A 14,895-nucleotide genomic window follows, 5' to 3' on the forward strand; every position below is an offset into this window, starting at 1 on the left:
ACTGTTATGTACTGTGAGAATAAACTCATTTTTATTATTTCACGGTTTTAGTTTTTTTTTTTATCTCAAACTGTGAAAATAAGCTGTTTTTAAGTATTTACCAAATATCTTTTTGAGTTTAGCTTTTTTTTTTTATACCCATTTTTCATAAAAACATCTCAATACCAAACCAGTATTTAAGATTGTACAAGGCCCTTAGGGGTAAAACAGAAAGCACAGTGTGCTTATCAACAGTGTTTCAAAGTGTTTTATGTTTTAGTATAGATTATATTATATTTACCAAACTTGAACCGAAATTGAAGTAGAACAGAACTAAAGTATCACTATGTTTATGTTTTTTTACTTGGGTAATGAGAAATGAATGTAGAAAGAAATGTGGGAGGAAATAGGAGTATTACTAAAACAATAAAAATCAAAGTCCTACTATTTAAGTTGTATGTTTTTTACTTCTATTATTCAACATCATCCTTAGTTATATGTAGTTATTTGCTTTATATAGGCATTTACATCATTTCACAACACGTTCATATTTTAAGAAATGCTAAGAAGACTTTCCATGAATTTTCCGTCACCTCATCTTTTTGGAACAATAAGATGAATGATAGATAATCATTGAAAGTTCTATTTTTGAAAATCTTCTTAGCATTTTTCTTGTATTTTTCTCTCTACATTTTTTTTGCAACTTCATGAACTGTTTAATTAAGGATTTTTGCAAGTCATCAATCAAGTTTCAAGTTTTCACTCAAGTTTTCTTGCAACTGTGTAAGTGTTTTTACGACTTTATTGTTCAAGTGTTATTGCAAGTAATTTAAGTGTTATTGCACCTATTTAAGGTTTAAGGTTTCGTTAAGAAAAGTTGAGGCTTTCTTAGATATTAACATTTAAGATTTTATAGTGATGCATGTGTGGTACTCCATTTTTGGTCCATTGGAGGGAATAAGGATTCCTTTGTGGAGATCCTGAAAATTTTTAAATCGTATCCATTCATCTACATCTTGCGGTCAAAAATTATTTTAAATTAAATATAAATAGTATATGACGAAAAATGATCACATGATATACAATGAACGAACATAATTTGAAAAATAACTGCACGATATACAATGAACGGACATAATTTGAGAATGACAAGGATCCTTATAAAGATGATCTGGAAAGGACTCCTGGCATTGAAGGATGATTCCCCATATATAATATAATGTGTGATATAGTTTGAATAGATAAAGATTAGGAGAAAGTTTCAATTTTTGGTGAAGATTTTAACCCTATTTTTTCCGACCATGATATATGGGCAAAGGCGATCAGCCAACTCATGCTGATTATGCCAATTTATACTTCATGCCTTAGATAAGACTTGTCCCCTCAATTATAAAAAGGCAGATGCCAAAAGCAAACCAAAATGGACGAAAAGGAAGCCACATACATATTTAAACCCCATATCCAAGGTCTAAAACCAGCAATATCCTACAATTAGTTAAAAAAAAGCACGAGAAAACGAAACAAGAGGAACAGCAGACTTCGAGACGCAGATCGATACACTCCTACATCGTGTTTCCAGATTTGTCACTTTTGACAGACGGGAGATACATCACATATAGACTCATCTAGAGCCACGAGCATACTTTCTTTCCGGGCTTCCATAGGGAGAATAAGACCTCTCTCTTCTTGATCTTCCGCCATAAGGTGAGCCGCCCCTTGGAGAATAATCACGGCCACCTCTATAGGGTGAGCGCCTTGGAGACCTCCTATATCCATAGTCATCACGACCTGAGCCCCCACGGTACCTACCACGATCACTATCACGTTCACGATCTCGATCACGATCACCTCGGTAGCCTGTGACCAAGGCAGAGATGAAATATGAGAGAGAGGCACACAAACCACAGAAAGGCAATAGATCATTTATTATGAAAAGCATATCAAACATACCATAGTCTCTAGTATTTTTCAACCCAAGATAATGCCCAGGTGTTGGCGTTCTTGGTCGCTTCCTCCGGGACTGAAAATAATCATAAATCCTCAATTACTGAAACTTCCGGTACACAATCTCAAAATGAATAAAAAAAGAATCATAAACAAAGTTGAAAAAAGCAACAGAAACAGAAATCTCCAAGCGACGTCATTTTTAATAAACTTGGATTCCAGAGTATATATTTTAACAACTTAGAAGAATCTAGATAAAGTGGTAAATCTGGACACAGAAACAAGCACAAGATATCCGGGCACCTACGTGATACGATTAATGTCCATAAAATGAATGCCAGTTATGAAATACCATAAAAGCCTGATTAGAAAGTTGTTCGTAATGTCCGTGGATTAGTTGAGGGTTGAAAGTTGAAAGTGAATGCTGAAGTTGTATAGTTGTTGGAATATAGTTGCTATGTTTAGTTGATCAGGCGCATTTGAAATGCTGTTTAAGCTTGCCATTGATCAAGCTGTTTCTAAAGTTGACATGGATAAACTCATCATCTGTGATTGCTGCCAACATAGCTGACGCAATGACTTCTGAATATAACCAGAAAACTTCCAAGTTAAGAACAAGAAAACCCAACTAGATGGTTTCAAGTTTATCACCATATTAAAATCACATTACCCTCTCAACAGTTATGTATCGACCTTCCAGAACTGACTGATTGAGATTTTTAATGCACCGTTCAGCATCTTCAACTGAGTCCATCGTAATGAAGGCAAAACCACGAGAAATCCGAGTCCGAGGCTCCATAACAAGAAAGCATGAAGCTACCTGAGGATGAATGCAAGCAAATATTATAAATGAAAAATTCATCAGTACACCACGTTTCAATAAAAAGTTCTAAAACAATTAATTTTAAAACAAACTATAAAATCGAAGCACCTTTCCCTCCTTTGAAAAGTGCCTTTCAACATCCTTCTCTGAGACCCTTGTAGATAGGCCGGTCACATACAGTGTATTTCCAGGATTTATAGCAGCAGCCCTACCACAAAAAAGAGACTAAGTTGAGCACTAGCAGCACCATCAGCCCATGTGGCCAACACAGAAAAATATCAGTGTCGTCAATCGGAACAAGGTTTGACAAGATTCAACTTTAGAAACACATATACTACCCAAAAGAAAAACCAAAACTTACACCAACCTGCCAGGACTTCTGGACCTTGATCTGCACCAAAAAATGCCAACCATGTATCAGAAATATAAGTGGTACATGGCCAAAATATTAAAGTTATTAAGGTCAATAAGTAACATAGTGAAAAGTAAATATAAGCAAAAAATTAACACCAACCTGCCGCGACTTCTAGAGCGAGACCTCTGCCTTGGTGGCCTAGACAATGATCTTGACCTCGGCCTCGGCCTAGACCAAGACCTAGACCTGGACCTGGACTGAGCTCTCCATGGAGAAGGGGATCGTGAATACCTTATTTATCCATACACAACATAAATTTTTTGAACAACTTCAAATAAATAAAAAATAAACATTGATAATCTGATTTGAACTCTGCTGCATAGTGAATCTACATAATTAAGACCGCCAACTCAAACCTAATATTCTATCCAAAATAAAATTTATCTTTAGTGTGAATTTAACAGACCCTAGAATTACCATATTAACCCTTGCATGAACATATTAACCATATTGAGAGATACTAGAATGTTCCAAATTGGGCATTTCACCCACTATCCAAGCCAAATTTGAAACATTCTTGAAAACGCGATGGAAAAAATAAACAAATGCTCAAAAAGCATAAACTTTCACGTCACTTGATTCTATATTTCTATAGGATAACACAGTGAACAACTTCGAAGCCTAACAGTAAATTACAAACATCTATGGTACAATTACAACACTTAAATGGTAAACAAACCCTCTCGTGTAAAAACAGTTGCCACATTATGGTCTCTCCGAGAAACCCTCAAATTTCACGTCGGAATATCTTCCATAGACTACGGCGCAGCACATCAAGCACAACCACATGAACCTAACATAACCCGCATGCGCTCCGGCATATCTATCAACTGCATTTCTAAAACAATTAGCTAATATTGAAAATCCTAAAACAGGGAATTTGTTTGTTGTTCCTTTCCTATAATTGCTAAGGGAGGGCCCTTAAAGTATCGGTTTCTACACAAAATTTTACGAACAATGAGAGATAACCAGAGACAAACATAGCAAAAGAAATGTTCCCAATCCATCACCCAAAAAATCAGTTAAACACACAGCGAATTCTAAACTCCAACAGATCGAAAGCCTGGATACATATATCATGTTAAAGTACAATTCTTTCTTTCAAAAAACATGGTAGGATGCAATTCCAAACCAGAAATTGAAAACAAGATTTGGGATTTTAGGGCTTACTTTTTGCGTGGAGAATCCGCCTGCACAAAAATTGTAAAACAAAAAAGGGATTAAAAATTTGAACTTTTGTCGAGCATGGAACAGCTGCATACGATGTTCTAGAGAGAAATTACCATTTTCAGAGGGCAAAGTCGAAGGACCCTAGAGAGAGAAAGAACAGAGAGGGAGAAGACTGGAGATAATTAGGGTTTGCGGTCAATAAGATTTCTGGGATGAGTAAATTGAAGCTTCCTCAACTTTAATCAAATTTGAATAATATTCTCTCAACTAAAAATTCGTTATTATTGGCTCTATAACCCGTCAAAATGTATAGCTACGATCATTTTCGTCGACTTCGTCAAAATTTTGTCGAAATAAGTTATGTTGGAAGAATCATTTCCCCAATTGAATTAAAATTAAATGACCATTTCTTCAATTGAATCAAAATTAAGGTATCATTTCTTCATTTGGATTAAAGTTGAGGGATCATTGGTAATGAATTTTTAGTTGAAATACTGTAGCTACACGTTTTAATGAGTTGATAGACCAATACTAATATATTTTTAGTTGAATAATTATTACTTCAATTAAATTAAAACTGAAAGATTATTATTACAATTTACTATTGGAAAGCGCTGTTTTGCGTCTATTTTCTGCGTAGGACCGGAGAATGACATTCAATATTTGTTCGGGAACGATCCTCTACGGCGAGGCACATTTTTATTAGGTGTAATTTTCTTTTTATTAAAGATTTTTGGGTAAACTCCAGTTGACACTCTTAATTTTTAGTGCAATTACAATGTTATACATAAATTTATGAATTTACGCTGATGTTGATGGAAAAAATGTGCCACATGGAAAATGTTAGAATAATTAACAAAGTTTATTTTCTTTGATAAGTTTATTTATTTCTTAATTTTTCTTTAATTCTTTTCATACAACGTCAAGTTATCAGTTAACGATTAAATAAATAGATTAATTAACAGATATATGACATTGAAATATATTTGTAAGTTTGTGTATGACATTACATTGTTTTAAAGATGAGGTATGATTGCCACTTAGTACTACGGTCTAGTAATATTCCTCTTCACTTGTAAGTAAGAGATCTTAGGTCCGATTCTCGCCAAAGGTGAATTTGAACCACATTAAGTGTACTCCATTTCCCTTATTGTTGATAATATCGTTTGTTAAAAAAAAAAAAAAAAAGAGGTATGATTTGCAATTGCACCCAAATTTAAGGGTGTAAATTGTATTTATCTAAGAATTAAAGACAAACATAATGGTTTAGATGAGTCAGTTTGCTCTCGTAGTTACATGAATTAGTCTAAAATATCGCTTATATAAAAATAAAAAAATTTCTTAAGAGGTGGGTAGATTAATAGTTTTTACAGAAAAAGAAAAAGATTACTGCTACTTCACTATTCACATTGTCGAAATTCCTTATACATACAATAAATTTAAAAAAAAAAAAAAGGACTGCTGCTTCATTTGATACAAATTCACAAAGTGACATCATTTCACCTCACAAATTTACAAAATTGAATCAACAACAAACAACGCCCACTATTTTTGATCTGGTAACTTGAACACTAAGCAATGTCTCGCCTCAAATTGATTGCACAAATCACGTTTGAACATAAGAATGTCGAGAGATTATGTTGTGAGCATATCAGGAACTGCGGCGGAATGAGCTCCAAGTACTTTACCACCAACATCAGGGAAGTTTTCATGTCCCGGCAGGGGGCCGACCTTCCCATCAACATCTACCTGGATAGGATACTTCAGAAGATGACCCTGCAGTAGTGTAAATTCAGGTGTTGTGAACCTCTTCCAGTTTTCGTCCGCAATCGCATTTACTTTCCTCATACATTCCAAACTCTCAGGCTCTTGGAAGCATGGATCCAAAATACCAAGGTGCTCGGCCCAAAGTGACCTTCGATATCCATATATCTGCATAAACGGAAGATTGGAGGTCTCATCAAAGCATGTCTTTCACTATTTCCTTCCGTTATATACCATCAAAATATTTTGAGACAGAAGATGAAGGAAGGGACATTTCTGATGTTGTCAACAAATTCTAAATTTGTGAGATAATTAGCTTAAAATGCACTTTAACTTGTTCTTTGAAGATAATGGAATAAAGGGGCAAGAAGGAACTGCTACGCTAAACCAAGGGTCCAAGACAAGAACAATTACGACAGCTAGTGCTAATAAAGTCTCATGGACGCTAAAGGTAGAGGGCCACTATAAGTTGCGAAAAGCAAGAGAGAAGTACAGCAAGCTACAGACCTGACCAAACGGATGTTTCTTCCTCGCAGCCCAAGTGTGATGGGGTTGATACGCACCCATAGCTATCTCAGTGTCTTTTGTACCAGCCATTGATCTTTGGTTGATATTGGCAGATCCCAGTATTACATACTCGTCATCTACTACCATACCCTTGGCATGAACATAAATCATGAACCGCTTATATTTAAATGAATCGGAAACCTGAAAGAAAATAAATTATGAAGACCAACATCTGAAGAGTTTCCCGCTGACAATAAATTAAAGCAGATATCTTATCCACTCCAAAATATAGTATACATGTGACAGATCTTGATAAACCGTCGAACCCAATAAACAAACCATTTTGGTTTTTTTTTTTTTTTTTTTGTTATTAGCCATAGGGATCAAGGGCCTACAATTTAACTTAGGTCAACCAAAGAAGTTAGAATTCAATGAGTTCGACTATTAGAGTGGTGCAGATGACAATTGTTTTCAAATAATTACCGAAGATGCATTGTCATTTGCCATATCCTCAGGAGGTATTTCCCGTTTACCCAGGCAATAGAAACTTAGGTAATCTTGAGGATGTGAGTCCTGAAGCTGCGCCGATTTCAGTGCCTGTGCAACGACACTATACATCGCTTGCATTGTCTGGCTCTGCAAAAAGCAAATATACACAAGTCAGAAAGAAACTTTCACGTGTCCTTTCGGTTCTTATTTGTTTTGCATTTTCTCAATTCCCCTTATCCTAGACATCTAAAGATTAGATACCAGCATTATGTGCAACATCAAACAAATAATTCTAAGGCTAAGCCAATAATTTCCGTGAACAAATTCCTGTTGATTCGGGTCTAGTCAAGCTGCTAGCAAAGAGAATCAATGATGTTGAAGCAAAAAGTCCATCGCTATTTTTCCTAGTCATTAGAAGATCATAACATCCAATTTCGTAGTCCTATTTAACAACCATGTGATTTCCGCATACACTTATATATTAGATAACCACATACCTGCCAGAAGAGAATTTCTTGCATTGCAGCAGTTTTTGGATCACCTTCGGGCCACATAGGTAAAACGACATAGACTGTAAATCTCTCATTAGCTTTAATTTTGCTAACAATCTTTAATGCCAACTCCATTGGGATAAGATTATCAGCTCCTGTACACACCATGAGAGAAAATAGTCAGATAAATTTGAATCATAAGAAAGGAGATATCTACTATCAATTAATAACGATGTTTACTTAAATGTTTGCAAACAGAAGAATTATGAAGCGACGTAGTTACTGGTTAGGTGGCAGGTGCAAAAATATAGGGTAATTGAGGCTAAAATTTGTGTAAACCCAACGACGAAGAAACAAAATGCAGATGCAAACTTTCAATATTTCTAGACTTCTAGTCAATTAAGGATAACATAACAGCAAATTGAGCTGCTTCCCATGTACAAAATGCTTGAACCATAAATTCCAAGTGCAATTATGCACGCATGAATAACAAGCTACTGTACTGTTTTACAAAACTAAAATTTTGCTCCCAAAATATAAACATTAATTCCTAGAAAACAAGCATTAAACATTGTCATCTCACCTGCATTTTCATAATCTGGCCACGCATATGATGAACCAAGAAAATACTGATTTTCGATATATATAAAATGTTGGGCCGATCTGATTGCATGGATGTATGCTGTTTGAATGCTTTTATCTATTACCAGGTTCTTTGAGCAAATAAGATTCTGCAGTTACAATAAAGAGGTATGATCAGATTTAGGCCGCACATTTAAAAGTACAAAAATGGAAGACAGATAGAAGAAGGGGGAACAAGAGGGGGAATCAAATAAAAACCTGGGCCTCAGCAGCACGGCCAGCTTTGGGAAATCCCTTCAGTGATCCTGAGTCAATGGACCGGAAAATCTACAAGAGAAGGAAGAAATTAGCAACTTGATTCTCCTTTTTACTACAGAAACAATATATCGTGTGTGTGTGTGCATACCCACCAAAATAAAATTATTAAAAGAAACAGAAAACAACAGAAAGGAGGGCAAGAAAGTTGCACTCCACCTGAACATGCCAATCTTCAGGATCTTCTTCACGGTTAACCCACAAGGAAGGGTCGTCTTCTGGAATAGTTGTACCATCCTTTGAAACAGATAGGGGAGGACTTAGTATCCAGGAGATGCGGTCAATTTTTATTAAAGCATCATCATGCCAATGTGAAACCTTCTTACGTAATAGTCCAAACTCCTTCCACTGTGTTGCTTTCCTCCAACGTTGCTCAAAGTTTATAAGAACATCATATGCAGCAGGCCCATCTATTCTACAGTGCAAGTCATGCCATGGTTGTCTTGGAGCCTTGGTTCCAGCCTATTACAAGAATACAACATGAACATGCAGAAAGATACGCATTACAGCAGTCTCATTATATATCATTCTAATTACAGCATAATATACAAAAGAAAAAGGGATACAGTATGCTAGAGCCTAGAAGCAATGCAGATAATAAAACCCCATCACCAATTACTTACAGGAAAAGTAGGTTGATGAAAATCACCCTCAAATACAGTGTTAAGATCATGAAACAGTCTGTGCTCGGGTGTGTCATAACGACCATCACAAAGATCAAGACCTCCTAAAAACGCAGTTATCTTCCGATTATTACCATATGCCTGTGTGTCCACAAGAACACATTTTTGATGGTGGGTGAAGAGGGTTCCAACAACCTGTTCGAACCCATACAGTGCTTGTTAAATTGAACATGTATCAGCTCAGTAGAAAATAACGTCTAGTAAACCGTAAACTATTCTGAAATAAAACAAAATCTCCGATAAAAGCAATAAGTGGATTGCAATGAAGGAGTTATTCTCAAAACACAGAAGGTTCTGGCCAATTGTACCCAAATGGTCAGTATTCGGGATATATCCATAACTTGGAGATTGCATTAAACAAAAGAGCAAAAGCAAAAGGGATAAAAAAAAAAAAAAAAAGTGTCAATACCAAACTACAAAATGTCATAACTGAAACCTGCCTGTTGTTTTATAATGCTAAGCTTATTGCTAGCGTAGCGAGTTGCCAGAACACAATTTACAGATGAATGCTTGAAAAACTTCCTTGTTTCTTCATCATGAGTCGCCATCATTCCTGCCTGCATCCAATCCAGCTTTCACGTTATGACCCAATTTCCAGACTATTGGAGTTTTCAAGTTGTATATTCATTGTAAGGAAAAAGATTACAAGACCTAACCAATATATGTATATCGAAGAGAAGGAACAAGCCCCCTATCCCTCGTCGATTTAAGCCTAAAAGCTAACAACCAAAAGTAAACAACTACTAGATACACATCTCTTGAATTAAGGGGATTGACAACAAGAAACACTATTGGTGACAACAATGTACAAGAGGGCAGAAAACAATCCACTCTACATCAACCCATCCCCCTCAAACTAGGTTAACAACAAGTACACTTCATCTAATACAGACCGTCCTATTTAAACTGACTCAAGCATTACACAAAATACACAATGCAGTTTTTTAGTCTAGACATAATGGCATACTTCAAAGCCTATGCAAGTTTCAAAAGTGTTTTTTTTTTTTTTAACAAACTATATTATCTACAACATACCCGACATGCCATATCAAGAAAAAGTAAATCAAAACGACAATGCAGGTTTAGAAATGTCACCGTTTTGAAGCAGAACTTGTCGTGCGAGGTCTTATCGTCCCACACCAACAGCAACACCCTCACGCCCTCCTCCGACTTGTACTTCAGCAAATCGCCGAGCATCAAATTTCCGCCGCGCGGCAGTGGCCGGCTCGGCTCCCGAATCAGCCGCACCTTGTGAAACACCGACCAACCCACAATGTAAATCAAGTGGTGCGCCTCCGAAATCGCATAGCAAATGTCCTCCCACGTATTCTCCTGCTTATACACCTTCCCGCCGTCCAACTGAATCTCCGGCAGCAGCCCCTCCGGGCAGTGCGCGTCTTGGTACAATCGCACGGAGCTTCCCTTTCGGAGCGGGAAATACGTGTGCGGCACGCCCTTGTGTTCCGGATCCCCCGCTATGCCTTGTTTGTACAATGGGTTTTTCTCGAACGGCGTGAACTGCAATTCGACCCGGATCGCCGAGTCGGGTTTCGGGGGCTTCCCGGAAGGTCCGATAATCGGAAACCACCCGGAGATGGGCTCTCCTGTGGCGATTTTCTCGGCTGGGATCTTGGCGGTTCCGATGATCTCGGCGCCGAAGACGTCGTTATCTTTGACCTGAAACTCGAGGTTAGTCACGGGGTGAGCCAGCGGGATAAAGAAATGCTCCTTCCACTGCGGGTTCTGGGAGTTCTTAATGACACGTGTCCGGGCGACGGTGGTCTGGGGGACCACAACGGTGACGTAGGGGTCGCTGGTTATGATCTTGCGGTGGGGTCCGTGGGTCTTGCGGTCTCGGCCGTCGTCTTCGGCGGAGCGGTGGCAGGATATGTTGATGGTGTCGCAGGCGGTGAAGCAGCGGCGGAAGCGCTCGGAGACTATGTCCATGTTGGGGAGGTGGCAGGCTTCGACGATTGTGAGGTCGAGGTCGCCGTGCAGGTAGGTCACCCGCTCCGACGTCTTTTCGGCCATTTCCGGAGGTCAGTGTACAAAACCGTAATTTCGTAAACCAGATTTGCCGGGTTTGCGGTGGTGTGAATAGTGACAAAAGCTGGGTTTATGGGGGGTTTGGCGTTGCCTATAGGCAGAGAAGGTGGGAGTTGCAGAGGACCTCGTGGCACCTCGGAGGGATTTGGGGGCTTTTTAAAATCCCGTGAAAACAAAGTGTGAGTGGGGCCAGGAAGTTACTGTCCGTACCAAAAAAATAAAAAATAAAAAAAATAATAATTGGGTTTATATTTCGGGAAAGTTCGAGCAATTTGCACACGACATGAATCTTAAGAGGGAAAGGTGTCAATTTTTTTCCGTAGTTTCGACATTCCTCTTGTCTCGGTCTATTTACACATGATGAACCAAAAAAGTACAAATATTTACTTAAAATCCGTACTAGTTCTTATGATTCCATTTCTTTCTCCTATTTTTAATTTTTGATTCTTTTTGTTTTTTTCATTTGTGTTAGGTAAACATGCTCTAAAATGTGTAAGCGAAATTATTTCCCATTTAGTTATGAGGATGGTGCAAGTAAATGTATTGGAGAATTTAAGCATAAGAGATCCCAATAAACATTAGAATTGCGTCAACTAATTTCATAACTTATCAAATTTATGATTATGAGATTTGATTATGAATTTGAAAGTAAGATCGTATTTTTATTTTTTATGTGTTAGTAAACACGAATGAAGTTAATTTGAATAATCAAATCAAAAGTTTATCAGAGACCAATAACAAAAACCTTCAAGAAAAAACTCCAATCCTTAAATGAAAAAACCTAGCAACCGATCCTTTGACTATGATCTTGGGATCGGCGTCAATTCGTCTTTCTTTTTTTTTTTTCTTTTTTTTTCTCTATTTATAGAAATGACCACTCTCTCGTTCTTTCAAAAAGAGTTATTGTGGTTTTAATTGCTCTCTCGTTTAACTCTGTTCTTAATGAAATTTCTTTTGACGAGAAGAAGAATTGGGGATTCCAAAAATGAGTTGGGGTGTTTGGTGTGCAATAATTGGGTAGGACGCATGGAGTGTGAGTGAGACCCATGAAAATAATTGAGCACGTTCACTTCATATTTTGGGTGAGTTGTGGATCCAACTACTTATACCATCAATCAATACCTACCCATTTTAAAATTAAGCACGAAATCATTGAAAATCTCCGATGATAAATGATATCAATTCCCAAATGGGATTCTCCAATGTTTATGATGCTTTGGGAACTACATGTTTTCATAATGTTATTAAATGCATAGAATCTATATAGTTTTTATGTGTTACACACAAAGTAAGATGTTTGCAAATTAGGAGGGGAGAGATTTCTAAGCATTTCATGATTCCTTTTAAATGAAAAAGGTAGAGAAAAAAAAAATAAAGAAACAGTTACACTCAAAATTTTATACTAAGAATGATTGTTAAGTTTGCAACGTATCATCATTTAGTATTTTTGTCAATTGGCGAGTACATTATTATATTAGTCACCTCTAAATTTATTTTCTTATCACGTGATGAAGATAATAAAACACAGTATGCACGCTCGATTGCATGGTAGATTCTCTCCATAGGAGAGCCATATTTGTGGGTGTCATCTCCTAGCAGCTTCCAAGCTAGGTGGTCAGAAATTCAGAATGCAGTCCACAAACTATAGGAATAGTGTCACATACAATATTTTAATAACTTGTCCCTCCAAAAGCAGAAGCAGAAAGTGGATTAGGTGCTTATTACTTTTGTGCTTAATCCAACTTCCCCAATCCAAACGTGAAAGCACCATTCAAAAGCAGAAAAAAAAAACTGCTTATTTTGCTTTACAGCTTTAACCTACCGGCCCACAAATCACAATCAGTCTGGTTGGGAAGTTGTCCCCAGCCTCACACTCGTTATCACAAGCTTTCCACATTTATCTATACGCCAAGTGCCAAGTCAAATTATCCATAGACTTTCATGGACCATGATATTGGTATGCTATCACCGTGTTGTCATGCGTTAGTTATACAACACAATACTGTAGAGTTTTGTGCCAATTTTACATGTGAAATGAATGAAAGAAAACTTCACGATAACTGTATACTTATGTCGTAGAAGTTACTTTCCTAAATATCAATGGTTCCATCATGTTTTCCAAATTTTAGTTTCCAAATGGAGAAAACCCCATATGATTGTGAAGGACGGCTTGCAGATAGATAGTGCCAAAGGGACTGCAACATAGGGTTTGGATGATATTGGTATCTTTGTAAGAATGAAGTTTACTTATTGTGGGCTTGAAATATTTCAGAACGGGTCAATTTTGGGCCCAAATGAACCACCGAACTAGTTCTATTAGAGCGCCCAAAATACAAATCTCCAGCGAAAAAGAACGTTCATGTAATGAAAAGCCAACGAACAAATGTTGGACATGAAAATGCCAAAGTGCTTTTGGTATGAAAGCACTGGAAAGTGTTTTTTTAGCCTTTTCAATTGCTTCTTTAAAAATCACTTTCAAAAGCATATGAATTCTTAAATGGAAAGTTTAATTTGTTTTAATTATAAAACCGTTTTCTATAAAAACGCTTATAAACATAAGTGTATCTCTAATTAGCACTTCCAAAACGTTCTCAAATTCAACTCATCCAAGTATCAAGCAGTTCTATTTGACCAAATAAAACATGTAATTAAACTTAAAGGAAGTGGCAGTTGTTTGGTTCTCAAGCAAAAAAAAGCATTCTAGTTAAAAATATCAATAGTCATGAAATCATGGTAGAACAATTAATATTTACATAAACCTGAATTAAATCCACAGATATTTAATTTCTATTTCGAAACCTAAGTTTCAAAATATAAACAATGATTGATTCGTGCATATGTGTTTTACGATTGAAGAGGCAAAGGGTGAGAAGAAAAGGTCCTCCATTTCCTCAAAGCAACAGCTTCCTTCTTCACATCCCATATGATCTTCATCTTCTTCTCCCCTTACCTCATGTGTCACGTCATTCTTCTGATCATCACGAACCTCCTCCAGTCACAAATCAATCCGCCAACGTGCTACGACCACTGGCAAACCTCTTCATCTGACCCAAAGAAGGCACCCTTTCTGGAGCTCCATCACGGTTCCTATTTTCATTTCCTTCTTCCGGGAGGGCTACTTCTTTCGGAACCTTGCTCGAAACCCTAGCCGGCTTGTTCTTCACCTCTTTAGGAATACATGAAACTGGAGCAGAACCAGTACTATTTGATTTGCTTTTGCTCTTCTTCTTGCCATGGACTTGGCCCATGCAGGAGACCTTTGGGGAGGTGGGTTCTTTGGAAGCAAAGGTAATTCCACTCCTGGTTTTCCTTCTGGATTCAGGAGGAAATATCCGTATCATCGGACCGGCTGCTTTTCTAGGGCTCGGAGGTGGGCTGTGGAACATGATCACGGCCGGCTGTGCAGCTCTTGATAGAAACGTTAAAATCTTGCTTCCCATTCGTTTTAATGGTTTCTCCATCGACTTAATTGTTGTGAATCTTGTCTACTTATATATTCATATACAGTATATATATTTGTGTATGCTTGTATATATAAATTTATATACGCAGAAATGCCTTTAGGGGGCTTTGGGGGAGTCGGAATGGGAATGAGAATGTTGACCTCTTCACAATATCAGCTTGTGCGATGGAAAGGCAAAGGGTTTTTGCCGGCAAAAATAAAAAATTTGGATTAACAATGCATCC

General features: G+C 37.3%; 3 protein-coding genes across 4 annotated transcripts; all 3 read right to left on the minus strand.

Moving 5' to 3' along the window:
- Positions 1-1,400: 1,400 nt before the first annotated feature.
- LOC137738081 (serine/arginine-rich splicing factor SR45a-like) lies at positions 1,401-4,558 on the minus strand. 2 transcript variants are annotated; one of them, XM_068477693.1, is made up of 8 exons: positions 4,445-4,558; positions 4,332-4,351; positions 3,261-3,392; positions 3,114-3,137; positions 2,855-2,954; positions 2,594-2,743; positions 1,930-1,999; positions 1,401-1,836 (listed from the first exon to the last, which is right to left on the minus strand). In XM_068477693.1, the coding sequence occupies exons 1-8, from the start codon at positions 4,445-4,447 to the stop codon at positions 1,601-1,603; spliced, it is 735 nt and encodes a 244-aa protein (XP_068333794.1). In that variant the 5' UTR covers positions 4,448-4,558; the 3' UTR covers positions 1,401-1,600. The 2 variants fall into 2 exon arrangements, with proteins under 2 accessions (XP_068333794.1, XP_068333786.1); XM_068477685.1 differs by having other exon boundaries at positions 3,108-3,137.
- A 1,196-nt stretch (positions 4,559-5,754) lies between these two features.
- On the minus strand, positions 5,755-11,252 carry LOC137719170 (phospholipase D delta-like). The gene is made up of 10 exons (XM_068458404.1): positions 10,258-11,252; positions 9,603-9,719; positions 9,103-9,297; positions 8,639-8,941; positions 8,423-8,491; positions 8,166-8,313; positions 7,589-7,737; positions 7,086-7,238; positions 6,603-6,803; positions 5,755-6,263 (listed from the first exon to the last, which is right to left on the minus strand). The coding sequence occupies exons 1-10, from the start codon at positions 11,191-11,193 to the stop codon at positions 5,967-5,969; spliced, it is 2,568 nt and encodes an 855-aa protein (XP_068314505.1). The 5' UTR covers positions 11,194-11,252; the 3' UTR covers positions 5,755-5,966.
- A 2,958-nt stretch (positions 11,253-14,210) lies between these two features.
- On the minus strand, positions 14,211-14,669 carry LOC137710729 (uncharacterized protein At1g76070-like). The gene has a single exon (XM_068449878.1). It carries the CDS (start codon positions 14,667-14,669, stop codon positions 14,211-14,213), a length of 459 nt encoding a protein of 152 aa, XP_068305979.1.
- Between the last annotated feature and the right edge of the window lie 226 nt (positions 14,670-14,895).

The sequence above is a fragment of the Pyrus communis genome, chromosome 1 (assembly GCF_963583255.1).
Source record: "Pyrus communis chromosome 1, drPyrComm1.1, whole genome shotgun sequence".
Classification (NCBI taxonomy): Eukaryota; Viridiplantae; Streptophyta; class Magnoliopsida; order Rosales; family Rosaceae; genus Pyrus; species Pyrus communis.